The 15,542-nt window shown below is 41.8% G+C and overlaps 1 protein-coding gene across 1 annotated transcript in view; it reads right to left on the reverse strand.

Annotated features, from left to right (window-relative positions):
• Window positions 1-10,699, reverse strand: part of GNAI1 (G protein subunit alpha i1) — an 89,329-nt gene extending 78,630 nt beyond the window's left edge. The window contains exon 1 of the mRNA XM_004602136.3: window positions 10,208-10,699. Within this exon, the coding sequence (XP_004602193.1) occupies window positions 10,208-10,325 (118 nt within the window). The 5' untranslated portion in view covers window positions 10,326-10,699. The remainder of the gene's footprint in view (window positions 1-10,207) is intronic.
• Window positions 10,700-15,542: the final 4,843 nt, after the last annotated feature.

Raw genomic sequence — 15,542 nt, forward strand, 5'->3', positions numbered from 1 at the left:
TTCCCTAGTATTAAAAATTGTATAATAAAAAAGACTCTTCAAAAAGCAGACTAGAAAAAAAATATGTATTTTTGAAAGGTTACAAATAGTCTCCAGAAACAAAAATGTCACCCTTAAAATTTAAAAATTAGTTAATTTAGGCTATTAGACTAGGTTATTAAAGAATACAGAAAAGTGAACTGGAAGATATGTAAGTAATGTAAAAGATAGTAAAATCAAGAGATGATTTTAAGAGACATAAAAATTAAAATAAAAAGCCCAAACTAATCATAAAAAAAGGTTCAAGAGAGCTTCCTCTCTAGAGAGAAAGAAGACGCCACCTCCTTCAAAAACGTATGGGTTTACATGAGTGCCCACTGCACATCTCTCTATTCTTCCATAGCACTGAAAAAGTCCATATTGTAAAAATAAAAAGTGGTCCACAGAGATAGCACATGGGTTAAGATATTTGCCTTGCATCCTGATGACCCTGATTAGCATCCCTAGAACCACACATGGTCCCCTGAGTACCACTCAGTCACCCCTGAGCACAAAGCAAGGAGTAGCCACTGAGTACTGGTGGGACTCAACAAGTTCCCCACCCTAATAAATTAATAATACACTCAAGAGATAGAGGAAAGTAAAAGAGAATGGAATAACAGCACAATATTTTAAAGAGTTTAAAAGTTTAGATGAGAAAATGAGGTGTCAAAACTGATATAAGGAGGTCATAGATAGTTATGCTTGGATTTTAGATTTCGCAACGCAGGGCATGGCTTGGGAACCTTTGCAGACCATACCAGCATACAGGAATCTTGAAATAAATGTTCTAAGGTCGTGCAACATGTCAGAGTGGGTAGAAAGGCCCTAGAGGCCAAAGTTGAGTGGGAGCAACTACAGAAATGTGGCCTTGAGTTAGGTGTCACTAGCAGCCACTTTGCGGGCCCGTGTAGCTTTTCACAGAAACGGCAAATCCCTTATCTGTAAGTCTTTGACGTGGTCACAGATGATATTGATGTGCTCAGGTTGTAAAATTACTGAGCTGCCACACACGGATCCAGTTTAAAGAGCATAGATATGAAAGTAATTCTTGAAATAAGATTGATTTCAGAACTACCTCTAAGGCAAGTTTCAAATTTCAAAAGGGCAGCTGTCATCTAGGTGCTATTAAATATCTATTTTAACGTTAACTTATAGGTCCCGTTCCTTCTCAGATATATCAACGATAGCTTCAAGTAAAAGGCATGTGCCCGAGGAACAAAAGAATGCAATACAGATAAGTGAAATAAATTACAGGGAGAAAACTCAAAACTGCACTTTACAGAAGCATAAACAGTATCTTAGATTCAGTGTTCTCTTATTTCGCTCTCAAGGTTACTACCATTTTTCAAAAGATGTTGCTTCTTCCTTAAAATTAAATTCATGGCAATTCTGGAGTTTTATTAGGAATCTGAGTCATCAGTTTTATAAGAAGTTCCAGGATGGTTTTTTGTGGGAAGTAATCACAAACTTCCCTAAGAAACAGTACATATAATGTTCCCTAATTTACAACAAAAACATGTTTCCTTTTCAGGAAAGGTAAAAGCAAAGTTTGCAAGAAGTCATTCCATTTATTCTAAGAATGGATAATAATGCAGTGTGAACCATACATTTAAATCATTTGTAAACTCGTCTGATTTCTTAAAATTCATTCTCTATAAAAGCCTTAACATACCACAGATATTTATTGACAGGGTGATTACAGTGGGGAGAATGAACAGAAACCCAAGATACACAAGAAAGCCTTGGTGGGATCAGGAACTGGTATTAAAGATTGACTGATGTCTTTGTTATGTACACAACCTCTGCTAGAAAGAGCCCACAGAAAGATTTAATGGCTGGGACCAATAAGTGGCTCACACAACAAGGAAACAGAGTGAGGGGACACTTCAGGAATCTCTAAGGTATTGAATAAAAAAATTAATATTTATTAAGAATGTTTTGGTTGTTTTTTTTTTTTTTGAGGAAACACCACATGCCCGGATTGCAATCCAGTCCTCTGAGCTATCTCTTGGGCCCCTGTCCAAAGCATTTGAGATGTTTTAGCTCCCTCCGTACTTAGCTGAACACACATATAAATTACCTAGACTGTGAAGGAAAATGCAAGCTTAAATAACTGGGAATACTTGCCCAAGGTCTCAAAAGAAAACATTTCATTGCCAGAGTTCTGAGTCAACTACCTTTCCCCACAGGGACTTTCTAAATTAACCTTGAATGGTAAAATTCCTTACACATAAAAAATGTAAGAAAATTATATTGTAGACTGCAACGTCTCTTCCAGGCTGTAGGTTTCTGAACAATCCAGAGCTTACGGTCAATAAGGATAGAAAAGTAATCACAGACATACAGGAAGGAAATGGACAGATGTCCACACACTGGATTCTGAGAGGTGCACTCCTCACCTTCATCCCACTCAGGAAGACCTCATCTTAAAGGGCACCTTCCTCCCTGAACACTTTTATACCATTTCTTCCCTACGTGCCAGTAAGGAGGATTATTTTTATGTATAAAATGTGTTTCCCCGGGTAGACCATAAACTCTTCTAAGGATTTGGTAAACTTAAAGCTCAGGTGAACACTAAAAAGCAGTCTACACTGTGAAATGCTACCAATAACTCAGACCATGTTAAGTGAGATGAGACAGAAAGAATGGACTGGAAAGCTTCTGAGCACCCTTCTGTAAGCTCCCGAAGCTCACAGTAACAGCACTCTGAGACGTCATTTTACTCTATAGGCAGTAAAGAGGCCAGAGTAGTAGAACAGAGATTAGGGCACCTGAGCTACACAAGGCCAACCCAGGTTTGATCTCCCACTACATATGATCCTCAGAGCCCTTCTAGGAGTGATCCTTGAGCACAGAGTCAGGAGTAAGCCCTGAGCGATGCCAGATGTAGTCCCAAACCAGCCTCCCCCTTGCCCCTGAAAAATAAGTCAAATCATATGTGGAGAGTATAAATAAACAGTTGAAAGGTGTCCAAACACACAAATACAAAAATGACATTGCACTCCACCACTTAATTTAACAAGAAACATAATACTTTTTAAACATGCAACAAGAATTTGGCCACTCCCTTCCAAAATTAACTTTTCTTTCAGAACTGTGTTGGGAATAAAGTAGTAGATTCTAGTTACTCTCTGTAACTAATGTAGTAGACTCTAGTTATTCCAATTAGCTAAATATAGGAGAAATGCAATGGCCAAATTCACTAGAATTTTTTCATTAGGTCATAATTCACTAGAATTGTCCATGGCACAAGGGAAATGTGGCACTTTTTCATCTCATATGGGGCAATAGAAATTAATATCCAATAACCCAATTATCATTTATCTAATCAACACTTATGTAAAGGCTACTACGCACCAACCCAAGAGAAGATAAACAAGTCCAACAGGATTCATGGTCTGATGAGGCTGAGCCCTTAGAGACAAAACAGCCAATTAAAAAAAAGTAAATGCACAAGCTGGTTTCAAAATGGTGTTAATTAGAAAGGCAGAGGAAAGAAGGCTAATTTAGACTGGATGAGCAAGAAAAACCTCATTGAGGAGGAGGCAAGGTGAAGTCGTACTCTTTCACATACTGTCTTGATTATATACCAGGGGTTCAATATCAACCACCAGAACCTGTGACTCTACTCTTATCAAAGTAGTCACACACGTTGCAAAGGAATAAAAATGTAAAATCATAAACATTAGGCATTCCTTGTATAAAACTGCACATGGGCTATCTAAGAGGTTATCTGAAAGTGGAATGTGCTGACAAATATGAAAAAGGTGGCACTGATTCAGGAAATAGTAGAAACCCAAAAAACGGTGAGGTTCCTGATAGAAAAAAAAAAAAAAACTAGCCTGCCCTTCTGCCCTGATACCATTATAAATACAGGTATGATATCTCCTAGGAGGACTTAAAAGGAATAGTTGAAGAAACATAAAGTCTTAGAAAATTTAAATTATGTTGTTTGTTTGATAGAGAGATGGACTTTATACATGCTGCATGTGGATGAACACTTGGATGAAAAGAACATACTATTAAAAACCAGTGGAAAGAGAGATCCATGTCCTATAGAGGCAGAAAAGATTAAGTGATGTCCTGCAGTTATGTTGGAAAATAGATTTTGTAAACTAAGAATCTGATTATCTAAAGAGGGAGATTTCCAAGCAAAGTGTTTAACCTGAACTGTTTTTTCATTGCCTTGTGTAATAAAAAGGGAGAAGGAGAAGATAAATCAAGAGTACAAAATGAAAGAATGCAGTAAGATCATAATTCTGCAGGCAACCCAGAGGCTGATACAATTACTAACCTGCAAGTAAATGTTACCTCCCATTACAAAAGGATGACTAGAGGGTGGAGTCTAGCAACCAGCAGAGGAGCAGCTAATTCCCAGGCCTGGACACTTAATGTAACTTGTGGTGAGCCAGGTCCTAATGATTCTTTTATTCTTTTCTCTCTCTCTTATCTCTCTCCCCACCCCCACCCCTTCTCCCCTCACCACCTCTTTTAATGGGGAATGTCTGTAATTGATTTCCTGCATCTCTCCAAGTATTGCATTCTAGGAGCAGATTATTATTATTTTTTTGGTCACTTAGGTTGGCAGAGAGAAATTCTGACCCAATATTTTATTACATGAAGAGATTTAGAAGAGGCTGAATGTCCAGTTGATGTTGAAATGATTGAGACTCTTTTAGAGATGTCGGTACAGGCTAGGACATTTTGCTTAATGGACATGAAATTTTGGAAGTTAGAAGATATTAAACTAAAGAGTTGTAGTCAAAGTAGTAAGCAAAAATACCTAGGCCCCTCATATCTGGAATCTCTAAATAAGCTATCCTACATGGCAAAAAAGAAAGCTTAAAGAAAGATTTTGAAGTGAAGCCATAATCCAAGATTATCTGGGTGAGTCCAGTGTAATCATAAGTATCTGTGTCAGTGAAAAAGGAGAGTGATGCTACAGATGAGAGACATCATTCTCCCTTGCTGACTTTTCCTTAACCAGAAGGAAGACAGCTGAGTTCCTAATTTTTGCCAGTTGAAACCTACTTGTGGCCTAATGACAGAAAAAGTAATATATTGTGCACTGCTCTAAGGCACCAATTTTATGGTAATCAATATGCATTTTAAAACTACCTCTGGCCAGAGGAATCACGTAGGGGAGAAGTACTTGCCTTCATAAGGCTGACCCCACTTTGAACCCCAGAACTTCATACAGTCCCCTAAACTCCTCCAGGAACAAGCCCTGAGCACAGAGCGAGGAAGAAGCCAGTGCACTGCCAGGTGTGGCCCCAAACCACTCCCGACCCACCACCCCCCAAAATCTACCTTTGCAGTCTTTCTGTTAAAAATTTTAAATAGTATTTAATAATTTTTAACAGAAAATTACCTAAGCACTATAAGATTAGGTAAACACAGTTGACCTCAAATTTATAAAGCTCGAATGCCATCTAGAATCTAAGTTAACCAACGTCATTCTCTGGAAAGTCACACATGCCAGAACATGTGACCAAGAAATATGTGACATATAAATGTGACAAATGCATACAGATGCTTCCATTTGAATTTATAGTGTCTTTAATTTTCCAGGAAGAGAAATGCAGAATAAAACAAATACTGGGCTTGTGGATAGATATTCTTTTTGTTCAAAAAATTACAGCATTTTTTCATACTTAAAATAACATTTTTCATCAATCTTATAGCCATGGATATGTCCTATCACTGATAAATTGAGAAAGACTTTTGCTCTTTATTGCTAAAAGAAGTCAAACTAAAGATAGTGAGCTCTGTTCCTACCAAAACAAGTTTTAAGCAACAATACAACTGCAATATAGCAGACCCTTCCAGTGAACAATCTTATTTTCTCTAATTTTCCAATTGACACATAATATGACCAGAAAGTTTAAATGTAGAAAATTATGTAGAAAAATTTCTGAATCAGATAATCTGCTTTCAGATACCATTTGCTTTTTATGACTTTGTTCATCACATGCATGCACTGCTCCTTTTTTAATTCACAGTGTTTGGCTGGGTAACTATTCCAATCAATTCTGAAAATGTCAAAACGTAGGGTTTATATTCTATGTGAGTACTGATCTTACAAAATATATTCACATAAATATATGCTAACTGTGCACAGGACAAAGCAAAAGGGTTGTTAGGGATACAAGGATAACTTACAAGATTCTTCCCCAAAAGTGTTCACACTAGCTGCGAGGTAAGCAGGCAGGGCATAAAGATAAATAACACTAGAAACCAGGGAGCAATATGCTTTGCCATATTTGCCATATGCCAGCTGTCGCTGTTTGGAGAGGAAAGGTACCCAGAGGAAAAGAGTACAGGGATCAAAAAAAAGTCAGTTCTAGAAGAAAGTTTTTATTTATCTGGCAACAGAGATACCAACTAACATTTCTGAGCAGACTCAAGATAAAGACCAGGAGAAGGCTTCGGGAATAGGCAGCCAAAAGCAGAGAATTTGAACTACAAATGGAGAAGAAAAACAGAAGATACAGAGAAATCAGCACTTTCTGAACATACTTTAATACCACCCATGACTTGTATCAAAGTAACTGTTAGCACAAGACAGATGAGCCGGAGAGAAGTATACAATCTATGTTGAAATACCGGACCCATTTATTCATAGACACGGGCTTTCTGACTTCTAAGATCCTAAGCCAATTCTAAAGAAACAGCTAAAGCAACACAAAACCAAGTCCTACACTGCCAAAATTTCTTAACTAGGGAAGTCATAGGGCAAGATTAAAGGGAGAAAAAAAGACTGATGATGTAGATTCTCAAGACACTGTTTGCTGGTGGCAATGGAAAAATACTCACCAAACAGAAGAGATACAATTCCTGTCCTCATTTTCATCCACCTATACGATATTCAAATCACACGAAAGAAGGAAATAAAGGGCATGAACTGTTTGTAGAGAGGAGTGGAGAAGAGGAAAATGCCTTGGAGTCAAAGAGAATAAAAGTGAAGGTTTCAGAGTAAAAAAAAAAATCATGAAAATTTTACTGATAACTTCTATTCCCTATATCAATGAATAATGTAAGAAAACAATTCGTCCAAAGTATTCATGTAAGAATGTGGCGAAACTGGGGATATAAGGGTACTACATCCACAGACCTTAACAGTGAACTGAACCCTGAGGGCTGAGGGCGGGGGACCCTCAGAAGCATCCAAGGCTCTGTTACCCACCTCACAAAATAAGTGCCATGTGCATATAGTCACTCTGAAACAAATTAAGATTAGGGTGAAAAAAAAAAACTTGTAACAGTTCTCGAATCTGCAACAATAAAACACTTTCTCCTAGAACAATTAGCCACATGTAATTTTAAAATATATATTCTTCATAAAACAAAAAAATCCTTCATGACTAAAATGAGCTTCTCTGTAAACAATTATTAGGCTGATACTACAGAAAAACCAAAGTCTAAAAAGATACTAAGTCTAAAAAGATATACACGCCTTAAGGGAAAAAAAAAAAAACCTCAACAGAATGCATTATTCAATATGCTATCTCAAATGTACTTTAGAGACTTTGTCGCAATTTTTTAAAAATAGCACTTGATGTGAAAAACAAAATAACTGAAAAGCAAGAAAGCCAGATGTAAATAAAAGTATCACTGCTCCAGTTCCTGAGAAAGCTTTTATTTTACTTTTCATTGACTCAGTTGCTGTACCGTATATGGAATACTTTCACTGAATTACTTACATATATGCCTTTCAACGTTAAAAAAAATGGTCAAGACTTCACTGTTGAAGTGAAATGAGGAAAAGAAAACGCTTACCAACATTCCAAATATAAAGGTTAATGAAATAAGTCAGCATTTTACTTGTAGGAACGGGGCGGGAGGGGGTGGGTAGGAGTTGGAACTCTGGGCAAAGGATAGGGTAATGCTGGGGCAAAGACAAGGATGAGGTGGGAAAGTACGACTGGATTGGTGAATGGCTTTCAGCAAAGAGATGAGATGTAGGAAATGGGAGGGGGGAAGCAGAAAATTAAAAAAAAAAAACAGTTTGGGAATTTGTCTACTATTTCTGGTATGGAGCGATGACTCCATCACTTCTGAAAAGCATGACTGCTACACCTTTCTCAAAGCTCTGGCAGCAGCAGAGAATCAACTTTCCTTTCTATCTTACACAGTCAACTCTAATTTTTCCTCTTTAAGAAAATCAGCCATGTTAATTTATGCCCCCAAGGCTAATTAGAGACCAGCCCATGGGAGAGAGACTATTTGAATGGTCAGTTAGAGAGGGCTGCCATTGACATCCAGTGAGTAGAGGTTAAAGATACTGCTAAATACCCTGTAATTAAAAAAAAAAAAATAGCAAAGAAATATAAGGCCAAATGCCAACAGGTCTAAAGCTGAGAAACATTGATCTGCTCTGAACCTGAACGCAAGCTAAAACAAACAAAACGGCACAACTCCTTGGTTCTTTGTCCATTTCATCCCTTTTGAAGCAAGATCTAATTAAAGCATAAAATAGCACAGAGAACTCAGTTTTCAGTTGCTTTAAATATGGTGGATAGCTCAAAGGAAGAGTCACAGGAGAGTGCAGAAACTGCAGGAAAAGAACTTTTTTAATTCCACCTTTGTTTCATTTTTTTTGTCTCAAGCACATTCAAGTCATAAAGGAGGCAACTACTCATTTCCATTATCAAGGTGTGCTACTTCTTATACTCAACATGTGCTAAAAATAAACTGACCTCTTCACAATGCAATATTGCTCATGAATGTATAAACTTAGCCAAACAGTTTTAAGGGAGAGAGATTTATGTTGGGGGCGGCGAAGAAAACCAACCAGGTCTTTAAAATGCAAAGTTATTTCACAGTTTGCTTGCAAAAATGACTCAGATCATTATTACTTTTAGTCATGCCAAGTTTGCTGCTCCTAAGCCTACTAGTAATGGAGTAGAGGGGGGGGAAATCACCATCTTCCCTGCAGTCGTTAAACCAATGAAAGAGAAGCTTACTGAACACAGGTTTGTGCAACATTTCTCTATTGTCCTGTAACAAAAACCAAAGCAACCGCTGGGAGGGTAAGGGTAGATTCTGATCACTCTTTCTTTCATCGACCTATAAATACCTACAAAGCCCATAAAGTGTGTTTTCCTCACAATATAAGGGGAGGGAAAAAAACTAGCAAACAAAAGAAAACCCTAACTCATAAATCTACAAATCTTATGTGGTGCATATCGTGCTACCGTTTCTCGCCGTTAAAACCCTTGGCTTGCTCATACGTTCGTTCCGTTCAAACGACTGGAAAAGACCTCCATAGGGCGTTTCATCCTGAGAACAATACTACCGACAAATAAACGGCTGGCGTCTCCCTGGCAAATCTCATTCATCAGCAACGGTGGCAGCAGTGAGAATCTGGCCCGCGCGACCCCTTTCGCACCTTTCACATCTCTGCCTCATCTACTCCAAGAGCAAGTGTTAGCCAACTTGGGTGGTCGGCACGTCCCCGCGGTAATTAAAAAGCCCGCATCCGGAGGGGCTTGACTTCTGGGAACAAGGTAAACGGCATCAAGCGCCTGTTTGACTTAGCGAGTCGCCACAGGAAGTTGGCAGGAAAGGAAACACTGCAATCGCACGGAGGCTCCCACATGGGGATGCTCTGATTTCATGATTCCACAAAGCGTGGCAGTCGAGGTGGCAAAAACCACGGCCGCGATGCAATCTAGCCTGGAGAGAGGCTGGGGGAGGTGTGCGTGTCCGTGTGTGTGTGTGTGTGTGTGTGTGTGTGTGTGTTGGGGGGGGGGGGGTTACACGTCTTTCACTGATGCCAGCGTCCCTTTATTTTCACCAGGCTTCACTCAATTTAAAAAAAAAAGGGGGGGGGGCTGACAGACGAGGCGTTCCTTGGCTCCTTGCGAGGTCCAAGCCAAAGCACTAGAGTGAAGTCAAACTCCCGCCCCATCGAAGGGGAGTCCTCGCCGCCCGGGAAGGCGGGCAGGTAGGGGACCACCCCCCCGCACCCCCAGCCCACCTCTCCAATGAGGAGAACCCCACTTGGGTTCTGTACCGCACCCCGGCGGGCTCTCTACCCGAAATCGTGCCGCGGTGCACGCAAGCAGCCGCGCCTCTGGCCGCTGGCACGCGTCTCCGCGGCTCTCCGATGGCCCGGGGAGCCCACGGGCGGCCACCGCACCCAGCACGCCCGTCCACCGCCCCGGCCCGCGGCCGTCCTCACCGAGCAGCAGCAGCTTGACCTCCCGGGCCGCCTTCTCGCCGTCCTCGCGGAGGTTGCGGTCGATCATCTTACTCCGCTCCACCGCCGCCTTGTCCTCGGCGCTCAGCGTGCAGCCCATGGTGCCGAGAGCGAGAGCCGCCGCTCCCCGGCACGTCCGAAGCGCGGGCTCGAACACTACACACACACGCGCACACTCGCCGGGGATCGCCGGGTCCTCCCGGAGACGGCGAGTCGCAGCTCTCTCTCCCGCCGCTGGCCACGCCGCCGCCGCCACCAACCACCACCACCACCACCAGCACCGCCACCACCAGCAGCACCGCCCCGAGCCCGGAACGGAGGGAGGAACAGCGCAGTCGGCCAAGGCGCGAGCGGCGCGCGGCGCGATCCGAGCCTCCTTACCCCCCCACCCGACCCCTATGCCCGCGGCCGGGCTCGGCTTGCCCGCGCCCCCGAAGTGCGTCGCGTCCCGGGCTCCCGGGCTCCCGAGACCGCGCCCGCCGCCCGCCTCGCCGCAGCCTCCAGCAGCCCGGCCCAGCCCGGCCCCGCGCGCCGCCGCGGCCCCGCCCGCCACCCGCGACCACTCCCAGCGCGCGCGCCCGCGCACGTGCCCCGGACAGCGCCCCCTCGGGCGGCCGCGCGCAAAGCCGCGTGGCCGCGGAGCCCCCCTTCCACCCCACTCCCCGCCCTCCCGCCCGCACTGCGCTCGGCCGCGGAAGAGAGACACCCCCCTCCTCCCAGAGAGCCCCCGGAGCGCACCCCCGCCAGGACCCCCTTTCCTGAGCTCCCGCCGCCCGAGTGGAAGAATTTCTGCCCGTTTACTCACACCGACGGATCTGTGCGGACCTGCCCCTTCGGGGTGGGGTGGAAGGCTGCCAAAGTTGGAAGCCGGGAAGAAAAAAAAAAACAACAAACCAGCCAGTCCCGGGCATTTGAGCATGCCCAGCTCCGGCAGCCACGCAAGGGTTTTCTAAATGCAAACCTCCCTGTCGGCTGGCATTATTTAGGGCTGCGGGAAACCGGGAGCTGGGACGGGAATAGAGCCTTGGTGTAACCAGAAATGGGGACAAAGGGGAATCGCGAGAAGGGGTAGGCGGATAGGAGGTCAACTCTTTTTTATTCCTTCTTTTTTTTTTCTTTTCTTCCTCCGTCCTTATTGTCTTTCATTCATTCTTACCTTTTCATTTCAAAATACCAGCTGGATTTTCCCCTGACCCCCCCCCAAAAAAAAGTGTGAGCCAGGGTATCGGGAAGTATATCTAAAAATGGCAAGAGCAATAAAACATCCTCACAAACAAATCTGCCCTACATGGTCACAGACCTCCTCTGGGATGCATGAAAGTGTCCAAGTCAACTTTTGAGTCAATTTTATGACCATAGTAGTAAATCATAAGCCACTGGCATGCCCTTCCTTTTTTGCAGGCCTTCGTTCCCTCGTCCATAAAATGGGACGGATGGAGTGATCTACCTTTTAGTTCCGTTCTATGAGCTCTAACAGTTCTGGGGTAGTTTAATAAGGCATGTCCATGCTGCAAAGACCCGGCGGCATAGGTGTGAGATCTGGCTTCTCCTCAGTTACACAGTACCCTCCCCCTTACCTACACACTTCAAGACAAATTGATGGACTTGAGTCTGCTCTCCAAGATAAACATCATCTTTGATGGATTTGAAAATCGGGAAATAGCTCTTTGGTTTCCAGCTAGAAGTGTTATTTTCTAAAAACACCATTTGTGAAATCTGGGTTGAGTGTTCCGGGAAAGTTGAACTGGGCTGATAGCTGTTAGCAAAAGAGCTTGAGGACAGGTAAACCTTGCTTATGAGCTAGCAGAAGTTGTCGGTTTCCTCCTTAGACATGTTCCTTCCTGGTCTCCTACAATGAATAGCAAAACCTGCTGTGCTGAAAAGCCATGTTTCAAAACTGCCTCAAACTTCGGCTGTCACCTCTTGTTATGTAACATAAAAGAACAAGTCTTACATTGTACTTGCTTAAACATTATCTGACCCTTTTGTGTTCCTTACTACTCTAAATGAGGCTATTAACAAGAGATCTGGCATTAAATTTGAGTTAGTTGAGTGAACTTTTACATGCTGTTTGCATATTAGTCATATTGAGTCTGTCCTACAAATTTCAGATCAAATAGAGTGTGGGCCCATCAGTTTTAGGAAAGGAGGAAGCAAATATGACTGAGCACTAGAGGAACTGACAACAAAATTCATGTTGGAGGGAAAAGGGGTGCAACAAAATAATGCACATTATCATTGTCATTAGTGAAATTTATTAAACAGGTGAGGAGTTAAAAATCATGGGGGAGGGCTGGAGTGATAGCACAGCAGGTAGGATGTTTGCCTTGCACGTGGCCAACCCAGGTTCGATTCCCAGCATCCCATATGGTCCCCTGAGCACCGCCAAAAGTAATTCCTGAGTGCAAAGCCAGGAGTAACTCCTGAGCATGGATAGGTGTGATCCAAAAAGAAAAAAAAAAAAGTGGGGGGGAAGGGAACAGAGAGGTAGTACAGAGGCTAAGACCCTTGCCTTGCCTGCTGCCCCACGGGTTTGATTCTCGGTACCACATAAGGTCGGTCACTTAAGCATTGCCAGGAATGATTCCTGACAGCATAGCAAGGAAGATGTAAGTCCTTTAGCACAGTCAGATGTAACCCAAAATACAGACACACACACGCACACATATACACACTCATAAAAATCTCAAAGTTAGAGTTCATTATAGCACTGTAGCACTGTTGTTCCACTGTTCATCGATTTGCTCGAGCGGTAACTTCTCCATTGTGAGACTTGTTGTTACTGTTTTTGCCATATCGAATATGCCACGGGTAGCTTGATAGGCTCTGCCATGCGGGCAGGATACTCTCAGTAGTTTGCCAGGTTCTCTGAAAAAGACAGGGACAGAGGAATCAAACCCAGGTCGGAGAGTTCATTATATGAGGCTAAATTTCTGAGAGACTATAGAGTAACAGGGTGATCAATAGTGAGAGAAATCCAACAGAATTGTTTTTTTGCTTTGTTTTGTTAATGACAAAGCAAATTTTTCAAGTAGCCATCAAATGTGGATGGATGGGAAATGTATCAGTCACACCAGGTTCTCACAACAAAATGCTATAGTCTGGGAGGCTTAAACAACTTTTTGTTTGTTTGTTTTGTTTTTTTATTAATCACAAATCTGGATTCTGGGAAGTCCAAAATCAAAATACTTCCCCCTCATCCAGAGAGGTCACTTCCAGGTGAATAGATGGTCTCCTTCTTGCCTGGAGAGAAGGAACCTTAATCTCTCAGGCAATCCATATGGCCAGTCATGCATTACCAGGAGTGATCCCTGTGCACCTAGTAAGGAGAAAGCCTTAAGTGTGGCCCCAATAACAGAAGGAATGGGGGGAGAAAGTAAAGAGAAGGAACCCTAGTTTCTATTTTCTGCTCTTCAGCAGAAATCTCTTTGTAACATTTCAACTTCTGTGACTTTATCCAAACCTAATACCCCCACACAGACCCCACCTCTAAATACTGTTTGGGATACAACTTCAACATATGAAGCAGGGTCACTGAAATTTGATCCATAACACGGATAAACAACTCAAAGTGTTAATATGCAAAATTCATGTTAGAGAAAGTAGTTGTCTTATAGTTAAAATTTAGTTGGGATGGAAAATATGAGAGGAAACACAAGATAAATTTGAAAGAGAGCTTTAAATATTGATGTGAAGATTCATATTCAATGGATAAAATTCCTTATATTCTCTTGAGATCGGTAAACAACAATATTTTTTTCCCCTAACAGGACAAGTAGATTACCAGCAAGTGGGTTGTTTTAGTAATCTAAGGCTTGTCTAATTTTGGAAAGTTAAAAACGACATGCAAAGTTTAAAGAAATCAGCATTTACACTTCTGAACTGTTTTCCTTTCTGTATATCATATTTTTAAAACAGCCCTATTACAATACATTCAGAAATTATAAAATTTATCCAATTCCAACATATGATTTAAATACTTTCAACTCATGTACAGAAGTAGTACAATGTTCATGACATTCATTTTAAAAACATTTTCCTAATTCCCCAAATATTCCCCCATTCCTCACAATTATAACCTTCTGATACCATTTCCACATACATTTTATACCTTGAATTTTAGGAATTACTAACATTTTTTTTTCCTTTTTGGCTTTTGGGCCTCTCCCGGCTATGCTCAAGGCTTCCTCCTGACTTTGTACTCAGGTATCACTCCTGGCAGTGCTTGGGGACCATATTTTGTGCTCAGGATAAGATCTGGTCTACTGTGTGCAAGGCAAACACCACAAGTACTATCCCTTCTTTCCCAACTAACACAATGTCTTTCTAGATTTACGCAATCAGGCGATTTTTCGTAAAAGGAACTATATAATGTGTGGTCTTTTATAATTGGCTTTGCAAATCCTCTTAACATAATGTTAAGTTTTTTTTTTTTTTTTTTTTTTTTTTTTTTTTTGCTTTTTGGGTCACACCTGGCGATGCACAGGGGTTACTCCTGGCTTTGCACTCAGGAATTACCCCTGGCCGTGCTCAGGGGACCATATGGGATGCTGGGATTTGAACCCGGGTCGGCCGCGTGCAAGGCAAACGCCCTACCCGCTGTGCTATCTCTCCAGCCCCCATAATGTTAAGTTTTATCCATGAGTACTAGCACATTTAGTTAGTACTTCACTTTTTAAATTGCTGGATAATATTAAGGATAGCGCAGAGTCGGAAATCAATGTTGAAAGTTAGATTGGATGATAGCTAAAATCATCTAGGTCTTAAAGGAACTCTAATCTGTGTCATACAGAATAATTGAAGAAATGGGATATCTAATGTGGAATGTGAACATATAAAATGACATGGTATCTGTTTCCTGATGACTAAAGAAAAGTGGAAAATTAGAGGTAATAGCCTTTTCCCTCTGGTTTAAAGGTGAGAGATGCAGAATTTTTGAAAGAAGTTAAAACAAACCCTCTTTCCTAGAGGTAAGGGGAAAGAGTATGTAACCTCCACCCCATCTCTAAAGATGGGTGAAAAACCTTAGAAATTCACATACCTTGTTTATAATGTGTAAATCTAGACAGAATGATCTTGTATGGGGAAAAATCTCAAGATAGATAAAATTTTCTTTCATTAAGTTTCTATATTATTTATAAATTAATAGCATTAAAGTCAGAAATGAGATTAAAATGAAGAAAATCCTTTGTCTCCGACCATCTAATTCAGCCCACATTCAAGTGAACAGCAAAGTGGAAAATGAAAGTATATTTGAATTGTGTTGATGGATTGGTGTGGGGATAAGGAGCAATTATAGAAGAAATCAGTCAACACA

The sequence above is a fragment of the Sorex araneus genome, chromosome 1 (assembly GCF_027595985.1).
Source record: "Sorex araneus isolate mSorAra2 chromosome 1, mSorAra2.pri, whole genome shotgun sequence".
Lineage (NCBI taxonomy): Eukaryota > Metazoa > Chordata > Mammalia > Eulipotyphla > Soricidae > Sorex > Sorex araneus.